Genomic DNA, 27,523 nt, shown 5'->3' on the forward strand with positions numbered 1-27,523 from the left:
ACCACCAGATGATGAAGGTGCTGTATCTGAGTCAGATCAGGAGGCTTTCCCTGCTACTGATACCCATGTATCTGTTTCATGTGGGGGAGCAAACTCCTATCCCCAAACTGGCCTGGACAGAGATGGGCGTTGGCAGGCTGTATTTGCCCAAGGCACACCACAACAAGCGGTGCCCCAACAACTCTGGCCGTTAAGTGATCCCTGAACCTGACACAAGATCTCATTTTCATATTTCCCTGCTACCATACTTTGCATAAAGGTGAAAAAATGATTGGTTCATGTCTTTATTTTTGCTAACATCAGCTCCAGTTAGCACTTTTCGAAAAGAAGTGCTTGCAGTATTATAAGAGGCTACAGGTTAACACAATTAACAATGTGAAGAGGAATGGATCGATGGACAGTGGCGAAAAGGCAACAAAAAGGATATATTTGACTTCTTTGGGCTCCATGGTGATAGGAGAAAATTGTCTGGAGCAGTCACAGTCGTTCTGAATGATCAACATGAGTAAGTTGCTCTGTGGGATCTGCTGCACCACAAACATCCTATAAAAACAAGCACACCGAATAAATTCAATTTGCAGTGCAGTGAGATTATTGTCATACTGCTGTTGTACTCAAGAGGGTGCTCGTCATACTTCATTTACTTGTTTATACACCGCCCCCATGTTCGTATGCTCTTTTTACCTTTATTTACTACTTTCGTCACCCGAAGCACTCTTGCGCTTTGCATAATCTCATGCGCCCTCATTTAATCCTGTTTCTGCCCACTTGAATTAATCTTCGTGGTTATATAAATTCAAGCAGAGGCATGGAAAATGGATTTCTGAGGGACATGTTTTTAAATATATATATATATATTTATATTCATGACTGGACGTGGGTTCAAGAAAGCTTGAAAGAAACATCTCCTGGATGTAACTGGGACTCATCATCAGTGATGTTTCCAAGGGTTCATCAAGGTTTTCGGGGCTTTCCACATTAGACACCCTTGCCCTGGTGACCCAGCCGATCGGGCCTCAGCTTACGTCCCAGTAGCAGCCCACTGGTCAGACCTTTTGAGCCATAGCCACACATTGGCTTTCTCTGTGGCTTTACCAGCTGATTTAATGGCTTTCTTCTTGGCCACCTCTGTAACCCACCTCAATATCCTCGGCTTTTGCAGAAAGATCCCCCCGTAAAGCCTCTGCAACCAACTTCTATAGGATCGTAGAAAATCTTCCAGCCCCTGCCCCTGTACTCCTCCACCAGTTCCTTGTACTTTCGCACATTTTCTTTCATTGGAATCCTCAATATGCTCTTCCCAGGGTATTGTGAGTTCTAACATGATAAAGTTTTTTGAAGCCTCAGATGTTGCCGAGAGCTTCTCAGGCACCAGGTGATCTGGCAAAGAAGGAGGGTGGCCAACCAGTGGAGAGGTGCTGAGAGAGTTTGGATTCCCAAGTAGGAGGACTTGAAAAACATCAACCATTTTCAGACAATCTCACTATTGAGCGTTGAAGGGAAGCTGTTCTTCAGTATCGTCTCCCAAAGACTGACCGAGTTTCTCCTTCATAACAACTACATTGACACTTCTGTCCAGAAGGGTTGGATTCCAGGAGCTCCTGGCAGCCTTGAGCACACTGGCATAGTCATACAGCTCATCAGACAGGCCCAGGAGAACAGAGGTGACCTTGCTGTGTTGTGGTTGGACCTAATTAACGCCTACGGGTCCATACTACACAAATTAGTTGAGTTTCCACTACACCTCCACCACATACCCAACAGGGTCAGGCACCTGATCCTGGATTGTTATGCCAATTTCAAACTCAGGTTCACTTTTGGGTCAGTAACATCAGATTGGCATCGCCTTGGGAAAGGTATAATAACTGTTATTCCGTTATCCTTTTTGTCTTGGCAATGAGGGAATATACACAATGTGATTTACTTCTGGCAGCGTCCACATTTGATGATGCTGTTGGTCTCTTTGACGGATGGCTCGTACACGAAGCTGGGGTACTCTGTGTCGCAGGGCTGCAAAATGTCCCCCTTTTTCTTGTGCAACGAGGCTGGGGGAAGCAAAAAGAGTAAAGGTTAACACCTAGTTTGCTTGGCAGGCTTGTCCATGCGGAAAGACATTAGAGAGCTTGGCCCTCATGCGACACAAACATTAGCGGAGGGCAATACTTTTGGTATCGATCCAATCCAACTAAATACAGCATGGCATCGATCAATACCGATCTGATATCCCTAGGTTTGGCTTGAAAATGTTGATTAATTTATAATTACAAGAAACATAGAACAAGGACTTAAGGCACTAAAATGTTGGACCTTTTATTAAAAAAACTACAATCCAGACTTTAACATTATCAATAAAAAATATGAATATTTTTATAACAACTTTTTTAGAGCAAAAGTTAAGACAGTCGTACCAAGAAAGCAGAAATTTAATTAAAATACCTATCAATGTCAAAATGACAAATATAATACCTTCCATTGCACAATAGATCGAAAATAAAGTCAGAAAGTGCAAATAGTTTAAACAATATAACAAAAAATTATTTAACACTGTAAAAATCATTATATTTCTACTAAAAAAACGGATTTAGAACAAAAGTCAAGAGCGTCAACCCCCCAAAAATCAGCAATAAAACAAAAATGAAACTATTGTGAAACAATGTCAACAAACAAAAACACATTCCATTACACAAATGTATGTGTTGTCTTACAGCCCACTAACAACATTATTACAGTGGTAGTTAAAATGGAAAGACAGTATTGATCCCTAGGCAGTAGTATCGAGCCGATCCAAGTACTTGCCCAGTATCGATAATATAAATGTTTGGATCGATCAGCCCACCCTAAAAAAACATGTCTTTGCACCTTTTGTGTCCTGCGTATCATGCAACAATGCATAAACTTTGTTTAAAGGGACAGTGTGTATTATTTGACCGAAAGATGTCACTGTTTGGTGAACCGAAAACGAGTGCTAAAAAGCACAAAGAAGAGTACAAATTATTGAGACTCGATGTGACTAAAACGCACCATTTCACTTTATTTATTTGCCCAGTCTTTTTGAGTTTTTTGGTTACCTGTAGCTACAAGCGGGCAGACAATTATGTTAGCTCGCTTTAGGTGAGGTTTGTTTTATCTTTAATTAATGCTTATCAACTAGACCTAGAAGTATTTCATAAAAATGCACGTTTTTATGATAGCTCATGTATTTGCTTATTATTAAAATCAATAATGTTTTAATGAATGTATTTTTACAACGAGGTGGTGCTAAATACACACCGTCCCTTTAACTGTAGTTTACTCTGGTGTTTTTTCCCCTTTGTGTGAACTCACCATCTGCAAAGTGCTCCGTGTGCCAGAATCCACAGACGTTAAACTCAAGTAGAAACCTTGAGAAGCAAAAAAAAGGAAAGCGGACAGAAGGGGGCAAGTCGGCATCAATTAGCGCTTCCATCATTGTACTGTTTACTCAAAACCGGGACCTGAGCTAAAATTAGAAACACACTACATTACATTAAATCCAGGATAATATTCTTTTGTGCAGGGGTGCCCAATACGTCGATCGTGATCGCATCGAAAGTGTGGGTAGATCGTGAGGCAATTAAGGACTTTCCGTTTGTTTGGTTGGAATGAAGGTTTAATAGGTGATCATTGCGTGGTCGAAACACAACGCATTGTTCTCCTCCTGAAAACAATATGGCTACCGCATGGCTGCAGCTCAGCAGCAATGCGAGAGTGGCGTATCCAGAGAGCAGCCTGGCGACAGCTCTGTCTAAATCCAGGGCACCACTTAGAAGAAGAAAGTGGGGCTCATCCATCCATCCATTGTCTGCAGCTCTTATCCTCAGTAGGGTCGCAGCGGTGCTGGAGCCCATCCCAGCTATCTTCGGGCAGTGGGCAGGGGACACCCTGAACTAGTTGCCAGCCAGTTGCAGGGCACACAGAGACAGACAACTCACTCGCTCATTCACACCTAGGGACAATTTGGACTGGACAATTAACCTGACACGCATGTTTTTAGAATGTGGGAGGAAACCGGAGTTCCCGGAGGAAACCCACACAAGCATGGGGAGAACATGCAAACTCCACACAGGAAGGTTCGATCTCATGACCTCAGAAATATCCCGCACATGCGCTAACCACTGCCGTGCTGCCCTTAGTGGGTTCATAGCATTAACAAAATAAATGTCAGCCTATCATCTCTTCACGATGAAATATGTCACTCGATTGGCATACACGGCAGGCAGTCTGACATGTGACCGTTTGTTACACATGGGTCACCACGCATGCACATACAACCCTCCCAAAAACATTCAAGTTAGCGAGCAGTAACTACGCATGCTACGGAATGCTTAGTTAGCCTCCAATTTTTTTCCTTATAAATTCAAGAAAGGATATGGAAATGAGCGGGGAAGCAGGAACACAATGTCATATTCAAAATGCGTGATCAGTATGATCAGCTCAGTTAATTGTTTCAAACAAAAATTGCAGCGGTTAGCGCATCCGCGGCACAGTTCTGAGATCATGGGTTCAAATCCGGTTACCAGCCTTCCTGTGTGGAGTTTGCATGTCCTCCCATGCGCGAGTTTCCTCCAGGCACACCAGTTTCCTGCCACATTCCAAAAACATGCATGTCAGGTTAATTGGTCCAAATTGGCCCTAGGTGTGAATGAGTGAGTGTGCTGTCTGTGTCTGAGTGCCGTGCAACTAGCTGGCAACCGGTTCAGAGTGACCCCTGCCCACTGCACGAAAACAGCTGGGTTGGGCTCCAGCACCCGCGACTATACTGTGCAGATAATGGATGGCTGGAAAAATTGCAGCTCCACAAAGCTGCAGCACAGTTATTTGGGAAAAGGCAAAAATCTTGCGTCAGAGCTGTAGACGCAACGGAAGGAACGCACCAGACTTGACACTGCGCACTACACAGGACAGATTGAGAACTGTCTGTTGGAGTTTGAAAATGCTTTCAATACTTTGTTTAATTGGAGCCAGTCTCCATATTCATGTGCAACCCTTTTCGGGATGATGCTGAGGTTGATTGACTAGCATCAACAATTGAAGAACAGTTCTGAGACTTACAGGGGAAAATTACCCCAACATGAGGAAATGCGCTACGTACTTGGCTGCATTATTCAGCTCCACTTATTTATGCCAGTCAGCCTTTTCCCACATGAAGATGATTAGGTTCAAATACGGTTCCACCATGACTGATGGTCATTTGGATGTGGGCTTGAGGCCTGCCATCAGCAGCTACTGTCCAGACTATGCATCCCTGGATGATTTCATTTAGTGGAAGTCAGAGTAAGGTAATGAGAAAACAAAAATGTACTAGGTTGTATTGCAAAATATGGACTTATGCAGTGATACAAGATAGCTCAACATATATGGTTTAAAATAAACCATACTCAATAGACTTTTGTCATGATTACTGATGTGACTCCTTTGGCACCAACTGCCTCGGACATTGATTGGCCCCCTGTTCCTATTTCAACCCACTCCTTTCTGTCACCTGTTGTCAGTCCGTCTGCGAACCTCAGTGTACTCTAGGCAAGCTTTTCGACCCTGACTTACTCCTGTTTTTGCTCCCGTCTGTTTCCCGGCTTCAACCCGTTTTTTTATTTTGACCACATCTCTCCTGGCTTTTCGACTCGCTGCTGATCTCGACCACGTTTTTTGCTCTCCTGTCTCGGCTACTGACCTGTTTTTTTCAGCTCCCGACACCGCCATTGCTCGCCACGGAAGTGCCACTTCCGCGTTCAGAGCGACCTGCTCCCCGCGACCAGCGATCACCGGATCGCGTGTGCAATTGTTTCCCTTCTTCCCAATAAAACTGAGAGAAACGTACGCAAATGGGTCCTGTCACTGTTCTGGTCCTGTCAACTTTATTTATAAATAAATATGTTTTGCATTTTTTTTAGTCATTACATCATTTTGACATTGCCCTTTTATAAGTAGCTCAATGCGGAAAAAGCGTGGACACCCCTGCATCCGTAAATTGAATACAAATAACTTAAAAAAAAACGTTTATTGGGTACATGCCAATAAAAAACTTGCATTGCTTGTTACTAATAGCAACACTTACAGTAGGAAGTTGGAAAGGAACAACTTGAGGGCAGATGCGAAAGCATAGAAGCACTAGAAAGGGGAAAACACCGGATTATTCAAATTGATATTGTAGATATCTATCGCTGAGTAGACATTTAATATTTATTCACATACACTAAGAAGTGGTCGGGCACTGTTGATGGAGTGGACATTCATCTTACACATAGCCTGGTAATCAAATAGTGACACCCTGAGGAAACACAAAGTGAGTGATTAAAATACAACTATTCCTTGCCCAGTGAAATAAATCAAACATCAATCATTTGGTACACAGGAGTGCTTAGGGCAATACATTCAGACGCTTACATGTGGAGACTACTGCTTACGCAATGTCCTGTAGCAAATGAAGCGCGATAAAATCTTTTAGCTGCTTCCAAAATAGACTCAGACGATGGGCGTAAGGAAAGATGGAGGATGGGTAAGCATAGATGTTATACGGCTAAATAAAGCACAGGATCTAGAGTGTATGCCATTTGGTATTTTTTGACCAATTTAATAAAGGTTGTGGATGTTTATAGAATAATGTCCCTCCAATTATGAAATAAGCGCTTTTCAAGTCAATGACTTCCCAAAGTGCTTTACAATGTGCTCCACATTTCCCAATAGCGGCCTTGTATTGCAGCCATGTAAGACGCTAACCTGCTTATTGGGGGTATTAGGGGTTCAGTGTCTTACCCAAGGGCACTTCGACATGTAACTTGGACAAGCCGGGATTGGAACTGGGATCCCTTGATCCCAAGACGAGCGCTCTACCTCCTGAGCTACTGCCGCACCAATTATAATTATTTGACGATTTGAATCATTACATCTTTCATTTGGTTTTAGTTCATTAATTTCATGATTATAAATGTATTTGAGTGAAGCATTTACTTTTGGATTTTTAACTAATTTAATAAAGGTTGTGGATGAGGTTGCTAGTTTATTGTATAATGTCCCTCCAATTATAATTATTTGACTATTTGAATCATTACATCATTCATTTGGTTGTAGTTCATTCATTTCATGGTTATAAATGTATTTGAGTGAAGCATTTACTCTTGGGTAGTATCTGTACCTGTACCAGAACAACCTTAAATTCAAATGAGTGAGTTTATTTGGCCACAATTTAAAAGGTCAATTTGGTAAACTTCCACTATGCACAGGGTCTCTCTTCTTTTAAGCCATGTTCATGTCTTATAAAATACCACAGGATTCTTTTCTAATATTCATCTCTAGTGTATATGTGAAGTCTGCATATTTGTTTACTTTTCTAATTTTCTGTAATTTATTATTTTTAGCATATGGAAAATGTTTAGCAAAAAAGGCCCACACATGGATACGCCCACATAATTTTTTTACCTGATGTAATGTCGAAGTATTGGATTGCAGACTGTATTAGTATATACCCCCCAAAAAATACTAATATATCTATTTTTTCCCCCTGGTCCTTTGCCATTTTTGCAACCCAATGCGGCCTGCCAATCAAAACGTGTTCCCACTCCTACTAAAGACAAAAGAGCAGGCTATTATTTACCAATTACCTCTTGAACATTCCCATCCGGATCAACGTAGCCATGACCGAGCCATCCACCTCACCAAAGAACCTTCCAGCCTGTCAGCAGAGATATAAAAAAAGTGACATTCTGCTCATGCGTCAGGGTAAAATTGCTCGACTGTGGACTGACATCAATGCGCTGTTTGGAAATGAGGACAAAGCCATTATTGTCTATCACGTAGCACTCCATATCCTGTGTGAGGGACAGAGACCAGACAGAAAAGGCAAATACAACCATTGTTAAAGGTATTTCACAATCCATAAACATGTAAAATGCGTGGAAATAGTACATGTTTTTTGCATAAATCTATATGTATTTCCCCTGTATATTCCAACTATTGTCACGGTTGCCAATTCGCCCCGCCCGTTTGGCGCCAGCTGCGACTCGTTGACTGATGGGCTTCCCTCTTATTTACGCTCAGTGTTCTCACTCACCCTTTGTCAGTCTGTCAACGAACCTCTGCACCCGCAAGACGTGTGTTTTCACTCTGTCCGGTTTCCTGCTGGTGTATCCTGTCCGGTATTGTTCCCGTCTATTTTGTCCTGTTTGATATCGATCTCCAGTGTCTGGTATCATTCCAGTTTCATGAATCTGATATCAATCCTGTCTGTCCTGTCCGGTATTAACCCCATCTGGCCGGTATCTGCTCGTGTAACTGGTATCGATCTCATCAGCCTCTGGCTTCCTGTTGTTTCACGCCAGACTTCTTCCTTACGTCCTCCGCCCAGCGATCGCCGAATCGCTGCTGTTTGTGTTAACGTGCATGACTGCCCCATTTCCCGTAAAATAAAGCTCGTGTGAGAAACGTTACGCATCTGGGTCCTCCAGGCTGTTCCGGTTCTTGACAATTATTTTCCAAGATAAAGCTTTTTGCTGACAGCACGTCTTGTCTATGTCATCCTGAGCTGTGACGTCAACGGAAGAACACCAGCACCCTAGCAAGCCAGTTGCCATATTGTTTTACGTTTTAGGTTGCGAATGTTTTAAGTGAAGGTCGGTAGTTATTGTGGAAAATGCCTAGGCGATGCAGTAAAAGTAAAGCTCATGGTGTTGGTGTTTTTCGCTGCCCCACATAAGAAAATGTTGAGAAAAGTTGGACAAAGAACACACGAGTGTTTAAAGGCCCTTTAGAGTGGTCGTCGTCGTGCTCGATGCATGTAAGTTACAGTTCAATAGGGAATAAACAATACAACTAGACAACTGCTCTCCATAACTAACAAATGCGAAATTACCTCTATGAAAAAGGCACAGAAACTGGTAGTTAAGTTGAACACTATTTTAGAAAAAGGGTCTTAAACACAACCTTACAATTCGTGTTCAGGAAATGATCGCTCCCTCTCTCCTCTTTGTTGCAAATGTCAAGTTCGCCCTTGTCCTCTTTACTCTACTCAACCGCTGCTTTGAAGTGAGTCTGCATTTTATTTAATTTTCTGGCACTATAACTTTTTTTTCTCAACACATACCTTTGAAGGACATTCTTTGCCATGAAATTGGGGTCAGAGAAACCTTGTCCACTACAATCGCTGCCTCTTTCAGAGCTAGCCTCACGCGCGGCGTTAATGGGACTCGCCATTTTGAAAGAGTTGTGTTCATTCAGTGATGTCACAGCTCTACTGCAAAAAAAGCCAGATGGCTCAACTCCGCAGTGCTTGAAATATTTTGCAAAATCTTTGAAAAATTATGGGGAGGAACACTACAAGTTCTGTTTGGGAATTCCTTTAAGAGCTGGAATACACTTAAATTACCACACAACAGACAAATCAGCTCTTTGAATTTGGACTTTGATCCGCATAGCGGGAGCTCTTCCTGAGAAGGGGAGGTGAGTGCGGTGTCAGGGTGGTAAACTCACAAAGCTGTCACAGCGAAGAGGACAAATTCCCTCCACGTCAGAACACTGCTTGAAAAAAAGCACAAAAAGATTGACAACAAATGTTTCATAACACTCAGATGTGCAAAAGACAGGTGAGTATGCCTAATGCATGGAGGTGATTTAGAAGGGACTCGCTTCAACTCTGAGCCTCTCTTGATGTTGTTTAATGTCTGTGTGTGTGTGTGTAATCTAGTTAAGTAGCGAGTGTGAGGAAAATTTGAAGGGGCTTGGCAGGTGAAGAAGATGTTATTACTTTGCAAGCTGGGTGCTAAAATCACTTACATCCGTGTCGTTAGGCTGTGAAGACAAAAGGAAGACAAAATAAACGTCACTCAATTAAATGTGGAGGGAGGCAGATGTAATAAAGTGCTACAATAAAAAATACATGGTTTTTGTAACATTCCCTTTTGGTTTTAGCACATTGGGTAAAATGTTGACCAGAAAATTGAGTTAAATTTACAGTTGGACTTGGTGGGTAGAATTCATAAACCATTGCACTCAGCATTAAATAATGGAGAAATGGCTCTGCCCCCTTTGCACCCAAGAGCAAAATTTTATAGTGTTTTATTTTGGTTATTTTCATGTCCTCCCATGCGCGAGTTTCCTCCAGGCAGTTTGGCTCAATTATTCTTGACACAGTTTATTGGGGCAATGGTGGCACAGTGGATGACTGGTTATTGCATCTGCCTCACAGTTGTCAATCATGGACAATTCACTACATCCACTACACAGCATCATCCCCAGATAGAAGAGCAGCTTCAGCGACAGGCTGCTGTCACAGTCATGTTCCATGGACAGACTGAGGAGATCATTTCTCCCTCATGCCATGAGTCTCTTTAACTTGGGGGAGTGAAAGCCCATTTTAAACCCCAACACCATATTTGCATATTTTACCCTATTTTTATTAGAGTGTCTATTTTTTTGAACACAACTTAAATGCTCTTTATTCTACACGTTATATTGGGTATTTTTGTATTCGATATCTTCTATTTTATTTTTTAACACAAGGATTCTGCTGGAAATGTGAATCTATCTATCTATCTATCTATCTATCTATCTATCTATCTATCTATCTATCTATCTTCTATAAACTAGTAAAAATGAGTGTCTGGAAATCAAAAGAATGATTAGGGTGATGTTTAATGTTAGATTTCAAATGTTAGCATGTAACCCATCAATGGCTCCATTCCTTTAAGCCCATGGGGTTATGTTCAATTAGAGAAAAGTCTAGAGCCAGACTTGACCCAATACCATGGCTATAAAACTCCCATGGCAATAAGCATGAATAAACGAGAAGGGGCCAGGCAAAGTTGGATATTTTATCCAATTGGAATTACTTTTACCCAAGGTTGTGTTCATTGGTTTTATTCATCATTTCCTCAACCCATTCAGCTCTGCATGAATAACTCAGCAGAGGATCGGACTCTTTCAATCCCAGAGCAAGTTTGGGTATTCTATCCACTGTTTGTTACATTTACCCATGGTTCAACTGATTCTATCCAGTAATTAGGAATGAAGCCTAGAGTTGGACTACACCCAGAATCACCATAACAAGGTTACCTTATGCCCAAACTAGGGTACTTTTACCTGATTGGATGGGGTGCAGTTGGGACTTGAACCAACATCCAGTTTACATTTTTTAACCCATTGTGCTCAGCATATATAACCCAAAAATGATTTACTAATCTTGATCCCATAGGAAGGTTGGGTTTTGTGCCCAATCTGGCAAACTTTTACGACTGCTCTGTGTAATAATTTTGAGCCAACAGATTTGCATGAAGTTTTGTGTTGGACTTGACCCAAAATACCTGGTAAAGATTCTTACCCTTTGTACTGGGCACAAATAATCCAGCAATAGCTCAGGACCATTTGGCCCCATACATAGATAATGCATTTTCCCTATTTGGATTACTTTTACCAAGGGTTGGGTCAATTATTTTGGACTTTGCTCATTTGCTTTTGGCTGCAGAGCTCCGTTGGGTATTTTCCCCAATTTGGGTTCCTTTTGACGCAGCAGTTTCAAGAGACTCAAAAAAAGGTCTGTTTAATGGCGGTCGCCTCCATTATACTTCCTGCTGCTCTTTCATTCTTTAACCCCTAAGGCTGTTGAAAACTAGAGGAAGCATAAAAGAAAGACACACACTCAAGTGCTCATGCTGCGAAGGGTGCTTGCACATTCACAAACCCTATAAAAATATATGAAATCCACATTATATAAGATTGGACGGGACTTCTACATCTCAATAATGTTTATTTACTTGAGAGATTTCATTTGTTATGCAGAGGCGTGACAATGACCCAATCTCCTGGCTAAGTATGAACACTTTAGCACAGATGGCCGTGCATATGACGCTCTCCCACATGGGGCACAACACCACTTACAGGCTTGTATACAAACGTCTCCAAAAAGGACTGACAGCATCACATATCTGCCTGGCTGTTGCTTTGGCCATCCATCATCTAGAGGCCAAACACCGGCACGAATGCTCTTTAAATCGCTATCCTTGCCATTGGGGGGGACTCAGAGGTGGCTGCCACTTAGAGAAACTTGGAGGTGTAGAAGGACACCTTATATCAGTGTTTAAAAAAACAGTCTAAACAGTCCTTTATTGGTGGATAGGTGGTGAAACATGTCCTAGTTTAAGTGCTTGGGGCATACACTTTATTTCCCATTAAGAGTGATCTTAAGGTGGAAGTCTGTAATTCACACCAAGAGGTTGCTGTAGCTTATAATGGAGATTAAGCGTGTGCATTTGAAGAAAATCCACTTCGGAAGCCTGAGGATAACATTTGGCAAAATTTGGAAGCCTGATATTTTCCTGTGTGAGTAAGGACAGGCAGGACATGGAAGCTGGTGTTAATCCCCGCAAGCGACAAAAAATGACCAAGCCAGTTGGATATACCCAGAGCGGCTGAAAATAGCTACTGGTCGGAGATGGTCAGGGCTGCCTTACGTGTCTCACTATAGCTAATAGCTAAACAGAGCAGCTAACATTAATAATGGCTAGAGGCGGGCTGTAGTCTGTAGCATAGAGGCTAACGTGAGTGGTTAGAGAAGGAAACAAAAATATTGAAGACGACATATGCTTGAATCAAGGGACTTGTCGACCATCAAATGCAGGGCTTAGTTGTGGAAAATAAGAAATAAAAGCACCACTGGGACAAGCTACCTTCGCAGAATCCTTATTTAGGCTTCTGTAAAAGTAAGAAGGAGGCTTGGCTTATTAAGTATGGCATTTAATATAAATTTCTAAACCTACAAGTCTTTAAGAGAGTATATAAGATAATACAAGTGATTTTGCTCATTATTTGAATCAGTAGTGTTTTATTTAATTAAATGAAGTGTTTGTACACCACTAGGAGTCACTATATAATCTTCATATGCTACTAATTACTGTTTTAGTCAAGAAACAGGTCAAAACACTTGTTGTTTTAACTCCAGACCGCATTTTAATCTACTTTGATTTATGATACTGTATGCTGGTCATACACAAACCTGCGATGCAATGGCCCAGAATCTGGATTCCATCGCCTCCAGAGTCATCTGGACACCAATGGCTGAAACACAAAAATACAACAATTATATTTGGATGTTTGATTTTGTTTCATAAAATCACCTTTCACAAGTGAAACCTTGGAAGCTGCACCAAAATATCATAATTTTTGTGTGAATCATTCTTTTCTCTCAAATGCACTTTCTTTAGGTGCCCTCTATGTCCACCAGGAAATGTAGAGGTCTACATTTTTGGGTTTAGGGTCTTATCCAATTTCTTCTAAGTGTGCGTTTTCCAATAACAATCCAATCCTTTTTTTCAATTTTTGTTTTTGTTTTTCATTTTTATTTTACCATAAATAAAATAAGAAATCTGTAATTTGCTGCTACAGGTCGATTATTTACATTTTTCAGAGGATAAACAATATAGTCTAGCTTCCATTATTGGGAACTCAGTTGCTACAATTTGTGTTGTAATTTTCATTTCATTACTTTTCAAAATGTGTTTTGTTGTAAAGCACACTATTACTATGTTGCACTCATTCCTAAAATATTTTGTGACAAAATAAAATAGCATCATAATAAATTGTATCTTGAAAATCGAGAAACTGAATCCCTAATACCCCCAATAGCAGGCAGTTGCCTTGCATGGCTGACGCTGCAATCGGTTAGTTAGTTTGTAAAAGGGAAAAAGTGTGAAGCACATTGTAAAGCGCTTCGGGAGGTCTTCATTGACTTGAAAAGCGCTATATAAATGCAGGCCATAGGCCATTGAAAAGTCTGTATAAACTGTATCACTATAAAGTAAAGGTACTCTATAAACAAAATGTACTGCAATCAATCCTAACAGGTCAATTTTTTATTCAGATTAACCTGAGTTTAAAGCAGACTTTTTAGTAAAAGCAGAAGTTTAAAAAAAAATAAGCACAGCAACCTGCATATTTTGTTATGCAAGCCGTTTAGCACTTCTGTAGTGTTATGCCACTATTCTTAGAAACAGTGACCTACAAATCTTTATAACAAGCTGGTAGTCATTCAAGCATTTTTCTGCATTTTTCTACATTTTTCGGTGCAAGGTGGTGGATTTGCAGCTCGTCTGAGCTTTTCTCTTTGCTCCATCCAAATCTTGGTCAGCATTCAAATGGAATAAAGAAAAAATGAATACTTTCTTTGAGCTGCACATGCACACATACTGTATTTTCCGCTGAACCACTGGAAATTACGGTTCAAATTAGCATAAAATAAGACATTTCTCCCCTCCCTCTTCTCCCAGTATACTTTGCAAAAGTACTGTCAGGGAAGACTGCTTATCTTAGACGACGGCCAAAAAAGAATACAATGAAAGGTGACCAGCTCATGTGTGTTTTACTCATCATTTCAACAGTAGCAATACGGATTTTATAGTAGTTCCCTACTGATTACTGTATCCATGGCCACAGGTCTCCCAACAGATAATGACCTTGTGGATACAAAGAATCTCTTAGTAAATTCGGGGAAAGTCGTTATTGTTTAAGAATGGTTTTTGGTATGCATTCCAGTTGCAGTGATAACACTTTTCAGTCGTAATAGAAGGACATTTTGCTGAGTTATGTTTGCATTTGGTTAACAAAGTAGCAGATAACTTTACTTTGGGGTATCAGACCTCTTTGGGAAACAAAAGAATCATACAATTTTATTGTCGTATGAAATTGAGAGTGTTGCTCTATTTGGTTTATATGTCATGATCACTGATTGATTTCACCTGTGCCCGCTCGTTTGGCGCCAGCCACTGCTGGCTTCCTGATTGGTTCCCTGTCATACCTAAGCTCAGCCCTTTCACTCGCCTGGAGTCAGTCCGTCAGAAAACCTCTGTTTCTACAAGGCAAGCATTTTGACTCTGACACCCGTTGGTCCCGCTTTTTTTTCACCCGTTTTCCACCCGTCCGTTCCTAATTTCCCTGTTTGACTCCGGCTACGACCATGTTTTTTGACCCCGACCACGTTTTGATGTCCCGGATTACGACATGTTTTTTCTACCCGACCACATTTTGCTCTGCTGTCCCGGCTATCGACCAGTTTTTCTGTCTATAACACTACGATCTCCCATTCCGGAAGATCCACTTCTGCATTCGGAACACGCGTCCTCTTTATCTCAATAAACTTGTGGTTAACGTTACGCATCTGGGTCCTAATTCCGTTCTGGTCATGATAGTATAAGCAGAGTGTAAATGGGTGAGTCCCAATTCGAGGTATCTGTATTGGTCCCAATCAGGTTCACAGGTCTTAACCGCTTGTATTGCGGTGGCAACAATAAGGACGCAACTCTGGACAACTTTCTCCTCTGTTGACGGCCTGTTTTTGGGTCGTGGCAAAGGTGGCACCAGTCCATTCCTTTTTATTTTGCTGTCTTTCTCTCTTCCTGCTCCATTGGACTGTGCCATGGAGAATTATCTTGGCCAGCCTTTATTATTTTGTGACACGACCAAAAATATTTTCAACTTGCTCCAAAGACATTTCTATACAAGGTGCGAATGCCCCATGCATTACTGTTGTATTACATCACCCCAAAAATGAGATACAAAATCATTTTAGTCAGAGAGTGATATATGCTTCGTGTGGGTCATTTCACACAGGAGGACATTTTTCGTCCCAAAACCTGCAATGTTGACATTTTTAACACAGGCTTAGAGCGGCTTCTTGTGGTTTATTGTGAAAACAACATGTGAATTATATCCATCCATCCATTATCTGCACCGCTTATCCTCAGTAGGGTCGCGGGGGTGCTGGAGCCCATCCCAGCTATCTTCGGGCAGTGGGCAGGGGACACCCTGAACTGGTTGCCGGCAAGTCGCAGAGCACACAGGGACAGACAATTCCCTCACTCATTCACACCTAGGGACAATTTGGATTGGCCAATTAACCTAACACGCATCTTTATGGAATGTGGGAGGAAACCGGAGTGCCAAGAGCAAACCCACGCAAGCACAGGGAGATCATGCAAACTCCACACCGGAGGTTCGATTTCACGACCTAAGAACTGTGCTGCAAACGCGCTAACCGCTGCGCCGCCGTGCTGCGCCGCCGTGCTGCGCCGCCGTGCTGCGCCGCCGTGCTGCCCTACACAAATTATCTTTGTTTTTATTGTACATCGTCTTGCTGTGAGTAAATAGGGGCTGTGTTGTGTTTGTAAAGTTTATTATGCTTTACAAGGGGAATTGCAATCATTAAATAAAGGGGTTTTGGGGTTTTTAAGGGTTATTTATCTATCTTCGTTATTCATTATTCATTATCCGTTATCGGTCAGTTCATAATACGCTACAAAGCCTAGGAGCCGGGACACTTACTCTCAGCCAAAAGGCCAAGCTAAGGTCCTAGCCCTAAAGCCTTGTTGCGATCATTGCGAATGCACCGTTCCCGGAGGTACTGCAATACCGGGCCGATGCGTGGAGTGGACAGAGCAAGCTCTTATTCCATCTCCGGAATGCAAAAATCAATGTGCCCACATTTAATCATGTAGCAAAGCCAAAAGCTTTTATCCAAATCCTATTTACCATGCCAATTACCCTTTATTTTCTCAAGTATCCATTCAAACAACATGAACTGTGAGGGCTCTTTAACACTCCTGAACAGCAAGCTTAGTGTCGGGTAACTTTCTGTCCACACTATTTATCCAATTTGCTAAAAAGCCGGCTTCGTGCCTTTGCACTCTTTCTCCTCCATTAAGCTTTGGCAAAGTGTGGAAGGTCAGCATGTGCTAAACGGTCTATGAGCCTAATGGTTCTCAAGACCGGGGTCTAAAACAGGAAATACGCATGTTTGGAGGGGGTATTCTTTACACGCAAAATTAATTGTGTATGTGTTCCTAACACATTCTCTTCTGTGACCAAAAGTTCTCAAAGTCAAGATAGGAAATCGTATACTTACCCCAAAATTATATATATTTTTTCAAATAAGTATGATAACGAAAGTGTCATGATTACTGATGTGACTCAGCTCTGCCCGCTCATTTGGCGCCAACCGCCACGGGTTCTGATTGGCTCCCTGTCACTATTTGAACCCTGTCTTGTCAATCCCCTGTTGTCGGTCCGTCTGCGAATCTCCGTGTATACAAGGCTAGCCTTTTTTGACCATGACTCTCGCCTGTCCCGTTCTTGTCCCGTTGGTCTCCGGCTACGACCTGTTTGGATCCTGACCACGTCTGCTCTTGCGTCCCGGGTCACGACCCCTTTTTGTTCCCGACTACGTCTACTCTCCCGTTCTGGCTTACGACTCATTTCCAAACCCCGATCACGTCTTGCTCTCCCAGTCTCGGCAACAAACCAGTTTTTCGCCCCCTGACACCGCTATCTGAGTATGATAGCGACTTGCTTCCCACGCCCAGCAAACACCGGATTGTAGGCGCAGCCCTTCCTCTCTCTTTCAATAAAACTTGTGGTAAACGTCACGCAAGTGGGTCCTGTTTCCGTTCTGGTCCTGACAGAAAGTCTAACCATAAAAGTTCAGATGCTTGAATTTCTATCTGTAAAAATCACTGTACACATCAAGCTAACATCAATTTTTTATTTGTGTTTTGGGATTTTCTATAAGAAAGAAAACAATATATCACCTAATAACCATGAAATGCAATAAAGCAGGAATATAAATAAGATTGCAATCTGTTTTAAATAAACTGAAAAAAAGTATCAATTAGTCGAAGATAAAGGGTTTATAGTCATGTTTTAATTAACTGCCAGGCTAAATTATGTCTGCAATGACCCTTTAACACAGAATGCCCGCGAGGATGCGATAAAGAACAAACCCAAACTAAGCAAAGGCAGACATTACTTTTGTCGAAGGATTAGATAAACACAGAACAAAGAACTAGTATAGAGTTCAAGCAGTGAGTCTGCGCAAGACTGAAATCTGCACAGTAGGAATGGAAATTGTATGCATTTCCGAATCCTTCGTTTAAAATATTACAGCAAAATAGTATATAAAATGTAACTTCATTTTTTAAGTTAACAGGTGTATATTTACTACGATATGAGATTTTACAGTATGCTACCGTATTCGAGAAATGAAAAAGTCCATTGATATCTACTCTTCCTTATTTGAGTCTCTACTAAAGTTTAACTTTAAAAAATCTCTCGTAAACAATCATTTTGTTTGTTTGATTTTGATTCTGTGCCCATGTTGCCCTTCTCGACCTCCTCTGTCACAGACAGCTGGTTTAAAAACACAGTGATTCCGCGAAAGGAAATCCCTTGCTGCCGTGTGACGGCAATGCGGCTTTTCCTGACAGCAAATCAACTTCTGGGGCAAATTAATGAAAGTCTCTGAGCGGCAGAGTGAAAGAGGGATTTTGTGCTTTTGAAATACTCGATAATCCTGTGAACTTCACTGCTTAAATCTTCCGGAGGTGACAGCTCACATGGCTGAGGGAGAATCTTAGGTTAGTGTTTTAACGTTAGGGTCAGAATATGCTATAATCTATAAAAAACTATAATCCTCCCCACCCCTTATCTGCACCGCTTATCCTCAATAGGGTCGCGGGGGTGCTGGAGACCATCCCAGCTATCTTCGCTAGTGGGCAGGGGACACTCTGAACTGGTTGCCATCCAGTCACAGGGCACACAAAAATAGACAACTCACTCGCTCATTCACACCTAGGGACAATTTGGACTAGCCAATTAACCTAACATGCATGTTTTTGGAATGTGGGAGGGAATCAGAGTGCCCGGAGGAAACCCAGGCAAGCACGGGGAGAACATGCAAACCCCGCACAGGAAGGCTGGTAGCTGGATTTGATCCCATGACCTCAGAACTGTGCTGCGGACGCGCTAACCACTAACCGTGCTGCTTCCAAGCGGAAATAGTTTTGTTAAAAAAAATGTGATTTAATTTCTAATAGAGTAAGACTTTCTTTTTTATTTGATGTGTGTATTTGGATGGGCTCCAGAACCCCTAAGACCCTGGTGAGGAAATGGCCAGATGGGTGGATGGACATGTGCATCATCAATTTATAAATACTTTAACAATACTTTTATTTATATGATGTGTTTTTTTTTTTTAATACAAAACATTCAAAATTTACTTCGGATAACATTTGACTTAACACATGTACAACACTTATATTTTCCGCATCATATTATTCAATAATTTATTTTCCAATTATTAAAAGGACAATGTGTATTTTTTAGCGCCCTTAGGAGTGTATTCGCTTTATTCATTAATACAATAATATTGATTACAAATACATTACAACTATTTATGAACTATCATAAAAACGTGCTAATTTCAAATACTTGTATGTCAAAAAATTTGTATTAAATTTACATGACGACGAGAGGGAGCTGACATGATTGTCCACCATCTTGCTGCTAAGGATGCCCCAGAAACACAAAAACCTTGCGAGTCTCCATAGTTTGCAATCTTTCTAGTGCTTTCTAGCATTCGTTTCGGTTGTACAACTCAAAACAGTTACATCCAATGAGCCAAATTGTCATGATTTGCCAATTGCCCTCACCTGCGCTCACTTGTTCAGCCCCAGCTGCCACTCGTTCCCTAATTAGTCCTCCTCCTATTTAAACACGTCATTCTCTTTCACTCCTGGTCAGTCTGTCAGCGAACCTCAGCACATGCAAGGCAAGCACTTTTTGACTCTGGCTCTGGTCTTTCCCGTCCTGTCCTGTATCCTGAACACCCGTTCCTGGCTTCCCAATCGTCTCCGGTTACCCGATTTGCTTCCGATCTCCGACCATGCCCCGTTCTCCCATTCCGGCTTCCAGGCTTTCTTCCGATCTCCGACCACGCTCCGTTCTCCTATCCCACGCTTCGTTCGCGAGGGCTTCTTGCTCCCCCTCCCCAGTGAGCACCGGATTGGCGAAGGCTTCCTGCTCCTCCTGCCCAGCGAGCACCTGATCGCTGTTGTTTTTTCCTCTCGCCCTGACTTCCCCAATCCCTTAATAAATCACTGTGTTAAGCGTTACACAATTGAGTCCACTGCTTGTACCGGTCGTGACACAAATAACACTGCCCCTTTAAATATGAGTAGTTTAATTTTTTTTTTTAAATGTTACACGTCCCGTGGAGTTTTTTGGCATTCATTCCGGGGTACAGGGTGTGCTTATATTCGAGAATCACCATCTTAGATGGTTTAAACGTCCAGTAGCCTAGATGGTAAGGCGCCCGCTTTGAGACTGGGAGGTTCGGGTTCGCGCCCCGGCCGAGTCATTCCTAAGACTTAAAAAGTGGTCGGCGGCGCCCTCTCTTGGCTGCGGCTGCATCGGGTCAGATGCAATCGACATTTCGTTCTGTGTACATTGTTACACAGAATGACAATACAAGGAAATTATTATTATTATTATTATTATTAATGTGATTGGAACAGAAACGAGAGGGATGAATTAAGCAACTGTTGAGTTCAACCGAAAGCTGCAATGTCCATATATACCGGCATCCCATAAAAGTGTCCCTTCAGTGTGAGAAGGGATCACTGATTATCGATAAAAAGGAATTGGAACGCCCGTTTCACCCCCAACCCCTTCCCCTGGACTTGGATCAGTGTATACAATCCCCGTGCTTCAAGATAGATAGCGGCACGACGCCAATGTTGCACTGCAGCAAAGGCTGCTGTTAATACCAAGACCTGCAATCATTTGTCTTTGCTGACATTGGTCCAATAGCTCTGTGCGGGATTCTAGGGCACTTGGGATGCAAACTTTCTTTTGAAAACACCTTAGAAATTTCAAGCTAGGAATAAAGCTGACTTTGTGTTGTCATTGAGTCTTAAATCTGTTTAACCCGTTGTCTTGATCTGGAAACAATGCATAGGGAGTAGGACATTTGCCCATGCCCATCAATGCAATTTGAATGTTTATAGATTTCTTTCCAAACTAAACAAACAATATGAGCCTAATATTCCCATTTTTTTTTAGCCTCAATAATTCATCTATGTGTATGAAGACTTCTCAATTTGGATTTCTGTTTAGAAGATTTATATTCCATTGGATTTCAGATTTTCTTTTTTATTCAAATAATTTTAGTTTCAATCTAGATATGAATTGACCATTGTACAAATTAACTAATAGGATGCATTTTATTCATTTAATGCTATCATAAAAAATCCGAATCCAACAATGAGATGGTCACTGCAGCAGTTTTGGGAATTTATACAATGTCGTTGAGTGGCAGCACCGCGGCGCAGTGGTTAGCGCGTGTGCGGCACAGTTATAGGGTCTTAGGAACCTCCTGTGTGGGTTCAAATCCAGCTACCGGACTTACTGTGCGGAGTCTGTATGTTCTCCCCGTGCTTGCTTGTGGGTTTCCTCCGGGCACTCCGGTTTCCTCCCACATTCCAAAAGACATGCATTTCAGGTGGATTGGCCGGTCCAAAATTGTCCCTAGGTGTGAATGAGCGAGCGAGTTGTCTGTCCCTGTGTGCCCTGCGATTGGCTGGCAACCAGTTCAGGGTGTCAGCACCCCCGCGACCCTACTGAGGATAAGCAGTGCAGCTAATGAGGTGAGATGAGATAAGATGAAAGGTTAAAGTTCAATTGATGTCATCCATTGATGTCCTTAGTTTGAGTTTTGACCAAAGTTTAAACTGAACTGTCGTATTATAAATAACTTTTTTGTTAAAATACCCCCCCCAATGTTACACATTCATATTCAGTAATGAATAGGAATTTCGGGCTGCATGTGGGCGCAATGGTTAGCGCGTGTGCGGCACAGTTCTCAGGTCATGAGATCGAACCTCCTGTGTGGAGTTTGCATGTTCTCCCCTTGCTTGCATGGGTTTTCTCCGGGCATTCCAAAAATGTGGTTGGTTGGTTGCCCGGTCCAGGTTGTCCCCAGGTGTGAATGAGCAAGCGAATTGTCTGTCCCTGTGTGCCCTGTGACTGGCTGGCAACCACTGCCCGAAGATAGCTAGGATGGGCTCCAGCAACCCCGCGACCCTACTGAGGATAAGCGGTGCAGATAATGGATGGATGGATGGATAAATATAAATTTTAGTTAACATAAAAAAATTGTTTTTGCCTACTGTACAAAATTGACTCGCTTTCAAACATGCTGCCACCATTAAGAGACAGCTTCATTCCATTGCTGTACCATTTGACATGTGCAGAATTAAGTTTCGCGAAAGTCGACACTGTCGAACCTGGGCCTCCGCGGTGGGCGCCGAAGCCCAACCACCAGTACAGTACTTCCTGAGATAAAACGGTGTTGGCTTTCTTTGTTTTCTTAATAGGAATTCTGAGGCAAAATACAAGAGACAGACTTTACGGAATAGATACTTTGGTGTTGACCTTTTTGACTCGATAAGGTCAATTAGACAGCGGCTTATAAATAGCATTGGAAGAGCCGTGTACACCCGGGTGGCACCCGTGGAGATTGGATGCCGCCCTCGCAGGAGCCTGACAAAATAAAGTGTCATCAACGGTCCTTGGCCGAGATGCCAAGTGGATAATAGGAAGCTGAATCCGATCCAATTTCAAAAATGAGTTGGCGGCGCTTCAAAGACACCTACATCTTCATTCTTTAGCTAGGGGGTCGGTAACCCGCGGCTCAGGAGCCATATGCGGCTATTTAGCACAGCTCAGTGGCTTCCTGGCGCTTTTCCAAAATTTATTGATTTTATCAAAGCCATGAAACATACTGTAATTCAATAATATTTTAATGAAGATAAACAGTATCCGACAACGGAGAAGCCCCGTGGTGCATGAGTCTCCAGAGGATGGACTGCATCTAATTTACTGGTAGGTATTTTGATAAAGGGTTAAATAATATCATATAGATACATACAGCATGTGTTGCATTCATTATGGGGCTTATATAAAGCTTTAAATTGTTTTCTGGTCCACTCATTTTAGTTTTTTTTCATCCAATCTGGCTCTTAGCTAAAATAAACAGAGATTTTCTCCAAAAATACAAGCATGACCAATGGCAACGGCACGACACCCACACTTGATGTTGGCTTGTATGTTTATGTGTGCGCTGGCCCGATGACCAGTGTGATGTTTTCACAAGGCGTTAGCGCTTTAAACTGCAGGGGTGGATGATCATAAATAGAAAGAAGGATAACATTGTATAACCATAATCTATGGGTGTGGAATTGCCTCTCAGTGTTTTCAAATACAGTAGACCAGAGGTTGCCAACCTTTTTGAACCTAAGAGCTACTTTTTATTCACTAGTGAGTGCAAAGGGCTACCATTTTGAAATGCATTTCCAAAATAGCAACTTATGTTATTACTACTTTGTTACAATGTTATTATTATGTTATTACAATGTTTTGATTATTAGAAAGGTGTTTCTAATAAGCATTCAACTAAAACAATGTTTTCAAAGACATTGATAATCTCAACGATTTATCTATTTATCTATCTATGTACCTTGGTCATATCCCTTGAGAGGGGTGATCGACAGCAGGACAAACACATACACAAAAACAAAGAAAAGAAAAAAGGAAAATGTAGCAAAAAACAAAAAATTCGACTATGGCCAACCCAAATGCCCAAACACCGAAACAAGTTAAGCACCTCGGCCCCCACGTCATGCTTTCGACCCTTAAAATGAAACGTGTCACAAGAAAACGGCCGTGTCACTCGGGTCAGGGTGACACGACACACTCTTCTGTTCAACAGCCGGGCCCGACAATTTTCACTGGTTTACCCCTGCCGCATCATACAGGTGCCCTGCCCATCTCTTAGAACGCATCCAAACATCCCACTATCCTTTCACAACACCTTGTCACTCATTCCTATCACCAACAAGAGCTCTAGCTTCCACTACACTGAGACCTCTTTCCTGCAGTGCACTCATAACACCATCCATCCACATCAATTGCGGCCTTCCTCTTGTTCTCCTCCCATTTACTTCTGCTCTGTTGATCCTCTTCAACATTTGCTCCTCATCCATCCTCCCCATGTGTCCAAACCAACCGAGTACTCCCTCATCCACAGGCTTGCTCAGTTCCACTACTACTCCAGTTCTGTCACTCACAATTTCATTTCTCAATCTATACAATCTTGTCACTCCTAACATACTCCTCAAACATTTCATCTCAGATGCATTTAATTTTATTCTCAAATTTGCATTCAGGCTTCAAGTCTCCGCACCATACAACACAGTCGGCACAATCACACTCTCATAAAGTCCTCTCTTAACAGTCCTCTCATACCAGTTGGAAATCAAATTTTCTAGAAAATCACTAAGACTCATTACTTGTGAGATAGTTTCAGAACTAGGCTGCAGGCTACTCAGGTGCTCCTAGGGGTTATCGGGTGCCCGTGGGCACCGTGTTGGAGGCCTGTGGAGTGAACCAATAAGTTTGCAGGCGTGTCAAACTCAATTTCACATAAGCATAATGGCTGTCCTCAAAGGGCCTTATGTAAACTATAAATTTAACTACTTGAAAGGTCTGTTAAATAAATGTAACTATTCCTTCATGTTTAAAAAACTTGTAATTTTTCAAGTCACAAACTTTAGAGTTTCATTAAAAAAAATGTTGCTACACATTAAAAAAAAAAATTAAAAAAATCAGTATAACAAAATCTTCCCTGTGGGGGTATCACAGTATTCAGGCATTGTGGGACTTGTAGTATTTGGTCAAAGCACTCTTTAAACCCAATAATTCTTAGATGCTCAGACATTTTGACCGGGCTCCATAACATGATGTGGAGCTCAGGTGTCAAACAGGCGGCCCGCGGGCCAGATCAGGCCCGCTGAGGGATTGAATCCAGCCCGCGAGACAACACTCAGAGAAGCGCAAGAGAAAAACAAGCTGCAGGTTGAAATATGTCAACTTGATGTTGCCAAAGCCAGGTGCCTCTCACAAAGACGCTGTACTTGTATTTATTTCTCTCTCTCTCTCTTTTCCACCCCTTTTCTCCCACTCTCTGTCTCTGTCTCTTTCACTCTCTATGTCTCTCTTTTTCTCTTCCTTTGTTGCTCTTTGTCTCTTTCTCTCTCGGTGTCTTTTAACCTCTTTTGCTCTAACTTCCTTCTTTCCTTCTCTCTCTTTTCTCTTTCACTCTTCCCACCCTTCGCGCTTTCTTTATCTCTTTTCTCTTTTTCTGTCTTTCTATTTCTCTTTGGATTTCTTTCTTCCTCTCCTTTTCTTTTCCCCCTCTCTCACGACTTTTTATCTTTTGTTGCTCACGCTCTCTCCCTCTCTCTCTTTTTCTTTCTTTGTCCCACCCTCTCTCCTTTTCCCTCCCTCTTTCTCTTATTTCTTTATGTCTCTTTTTCTTTCTCTTTAATCTACTAGTCCGGCCCCCGACAGAATGTTTGTTCTATCGTGTGGCCCCCGAGTTAAAATGAGTTTGACACCCCTGATGTAGAGCGTCACATTTGGTCCGCGAGCCATTAGTTTGACACACATGTGTATAAGTATAAGTCGATATCAACCTTGAGAAAATCCTGATCAGTCGTGGAGTTGTAATGACTATCTGAGTCAAGGCGACAGACAGACAGACAGACAGACAGACAAACAGACAGACAGAGTGGGCTCACTAATTCAAAACTATTGACTCCCCCCGGGCAGCACAGCGGCGCAGTGGTTAGCGCATGTGCGGCACAGTTCATGTCCTGGGAACCTCCTGCGTGGGTTCAAATCCAGCTCCAGACTTCCTGTGCGGAGTTTGTATGTTCTCCCCGTGCTTGCGTGGGTTTCCTCTGGGCACTCCGGTTTCCTCCCACTTTCCAAAAACATGCATTTCAGGTGAATTGACCGGTCCAAATTGTCCCTAGGTGTGAATGAGTGAGTTGTCTGTCCCCGTGTGCCCTGCGATTGGCTGGCAACTAGTTCAGGGTGTCCCCTGCCCACTGCCCGATGATTGCTGGGATGGGATGGGCTCCAGCACCCCCGCGACCCCACTGAGGATAAGCGGTGTAGCTGATGAGATGAGATGAGATGAGATGAGATGAGATGAGATGACCCCCCCCCCCCAACCCCCATTACTCTGGCCCTCTCAAAACGTTGTGGTCGCTCGTTCCGGGAAGGTCGCGTGTCGCTACGCTTTATTAGCGCTCGCCTTGGAGCTGCCAGCAGGTGATAAACTGCTCAAGGTCGAGCACGTTTGCTGGCCAAATCATCCGAGGGGAGACAAAACAAACAAGTGTTGCTGAAAGTAAAGAAGCCACAGAGCACCAAATGAACCACCAATGTGGTCATTAGAGGAACAATAAACGTGCTTTCATGTGAACCAGGAAGCAAGCAGCCAAGTGATTATATGCCTCGGGACATACTGGATTCCCTTTTAGAGCTATATATCTCTCTGATGAAGCAGGATATGCCACATAGACGATAATGAGTATCAATGGGTTTGTTTTCATTACTCTGACAAGCTTAAGCAGAATATGAATCTACCTGTCGCAGGTATAGGGTTCATTATTGTTTCACACTTAAATCAAAAGCAAAATAGCCCGGGCCGATAAAAGATTAGATTCGGCTGCTCGGTGTGGTCGGTGGTTGGGAGCTTCGAGACCCCTCGAAAGCTGACAAAGAAAACAGATGTTTATCAATTTTGGTATTTATTGAGGGTGCCTTGACAAGAAACCTAGCTAAAAACACTCGAGGATGCCTAAATTACTATTGTGTACATATTCAAAAATACAAGGTCCAGCCGTTTTAGAGCTTATAAATCGCATACAGACACACATGGCATTCAGTGCTTGCATTAGCGTGATCTTTGATTTCATTGGAATGTTCTCGTCTCTCCAGGTTTACTGTAAGCCTGACAAATGCTGCTGAGCTATCTTGACCATGAATTCTAGTTCTGACCCCTCTTCTGAGATGACAGGATATTAGATGTTTTGAGCTCAGCACGGCAGCGCAGTGGTTAGCGCATGTGCAGCACAGTTCATGTCTTGGGAACCTCCTGCGTGGATACAAATCCAGCTACAGACTTCCTGTGCGGAGTTTGTATGTTCTCCCCGTGCTTGCGTGGGTTTCCTCCGGGCACTCCGGTTTCCTCCCACATTCCAAAAACATGCATTTCAGGTGAATCGGCTGGTCCAAATTGTCCCTAGGTGTAAATGAGCGAGTGAGTTGTCTGTCCCTGTGTGCCCTGCGATTGGCTGGCAACCAGTTCAGGGTGTCCCCTGCCCACTGCCCGATGATTGCTGGGATGGGCTCCAGCACCCCCGTGACCCTACTGAGGATAAGCGGTGTAGCTAATGAGATGAGAGATGAGATGAGATGTTTGAGCTCTTGGTGTTTCACCACTAGGAGGCTCTAAATAATGCACACTCTCATTTCAAAGATATTCCCAAACAGGTTTATTTTTTTTCAATTAGGCACAGAAAATGTAGTGTTCGTCCCCATAATTAGGAAAATATGTTTCAAAATATGGCACGCGTCAGGGGACTTGAGATATTTAGTCTCAATGTTGTTTGTTTGCGTTAGAGTTGTGACGTCATTGAAGGAACACACTTTCAAAATGGTGAATACCATTAACACAACGTGTGAGGCCAGTTTCAAAACAGACAGCGATTGCAGTAAACAGCGATTGCATAACGCTCATTTTTGCTTGAAGGTTGGTGATTGTGGCTTTTCATTTGTGTTTTTG

At 42.4% G+C, this 27,523-nt stretch overlaps 1 protein-coding gene and 1 pseudogene across 4 annotated transcripts in view; both read right to left on the reverse strand.

Moving 5' to 3' along the window:
* LOC148356399 (voltage-dependent calcium channel subunit alpha-2/delta-4-like) overlaps window positions 1-27,523 on the reverse strand; it is a 104,437-nt gene that overhangs the window by 2,961 nt on the left and 73,953 nt on the right. For 3 of the 4 annotated variants that reach the window (XM_088347204.1, XM_088347203.1, XM_088347202.1), the window contains 10 exons: window positions 12,998-13,059; window positions 9,784-9,798; window positions 9,481-9,525; window positions 7,761-7,823; window positions 7,617-7,687; window positions 6,211-6,286; window positions 6,074-6,126; window positions 3,325-3,380; window positions 1,925-2,045; window positions 423-543 (listed from right to left, as the gene is read on the reverse strand). In XM_088347204.1, the coding sequence (XP_088203330.1) occupies window positions 423-543; window positions 1,925-2,045; window positions 3,325-3,380; window positions 6,074-6,126; window positions 6,211-6,286; window positions 7,617-7,687; window positions 7,761-7,823; window positions 9,481-9,525; window positions 9,784-9,798; window positions 12,998-13,059 (683 nt within the window). The remainder of the gene's footprint in view (window positions 1-422; window positions 544-1,924; window positions 2,046-3,324; window positions 3,381-6,073; window positions 6,127-6,210; window positions 6,287-7,616; window positions 7,688-7,760; window positions 7,824-9,480; window positions 9,526-9,783; window positions 9,799-12,997; window positions 13,060-27,523) is intronic. The other variant, XR_015851987.1, reaches the window with a different exon arrangement.
* LOC148356400 (U2 spliceosomal RNA) lies at window positions 16,372-16,506 on the reverse strand (annotated as a pseudogene).

The sequence above is a fragment of the Urocampus carinirostris genome, chromosome 11 (assembly GCF_059441175.1).
Source record: "Urocampus carinirostris isolate Australia breed hairy pipefish chromosome 11, RoL_Ucar_1.0, whole genome shotgun sequence".
Classification (NCBI taxonomy): domain Eukaryota; kingdom Metazoa; phylum Chordata; class Actinopteri; order Syngnathiformes; family Syngnathidae; genus Urocampus; species Urocampus carinirostris.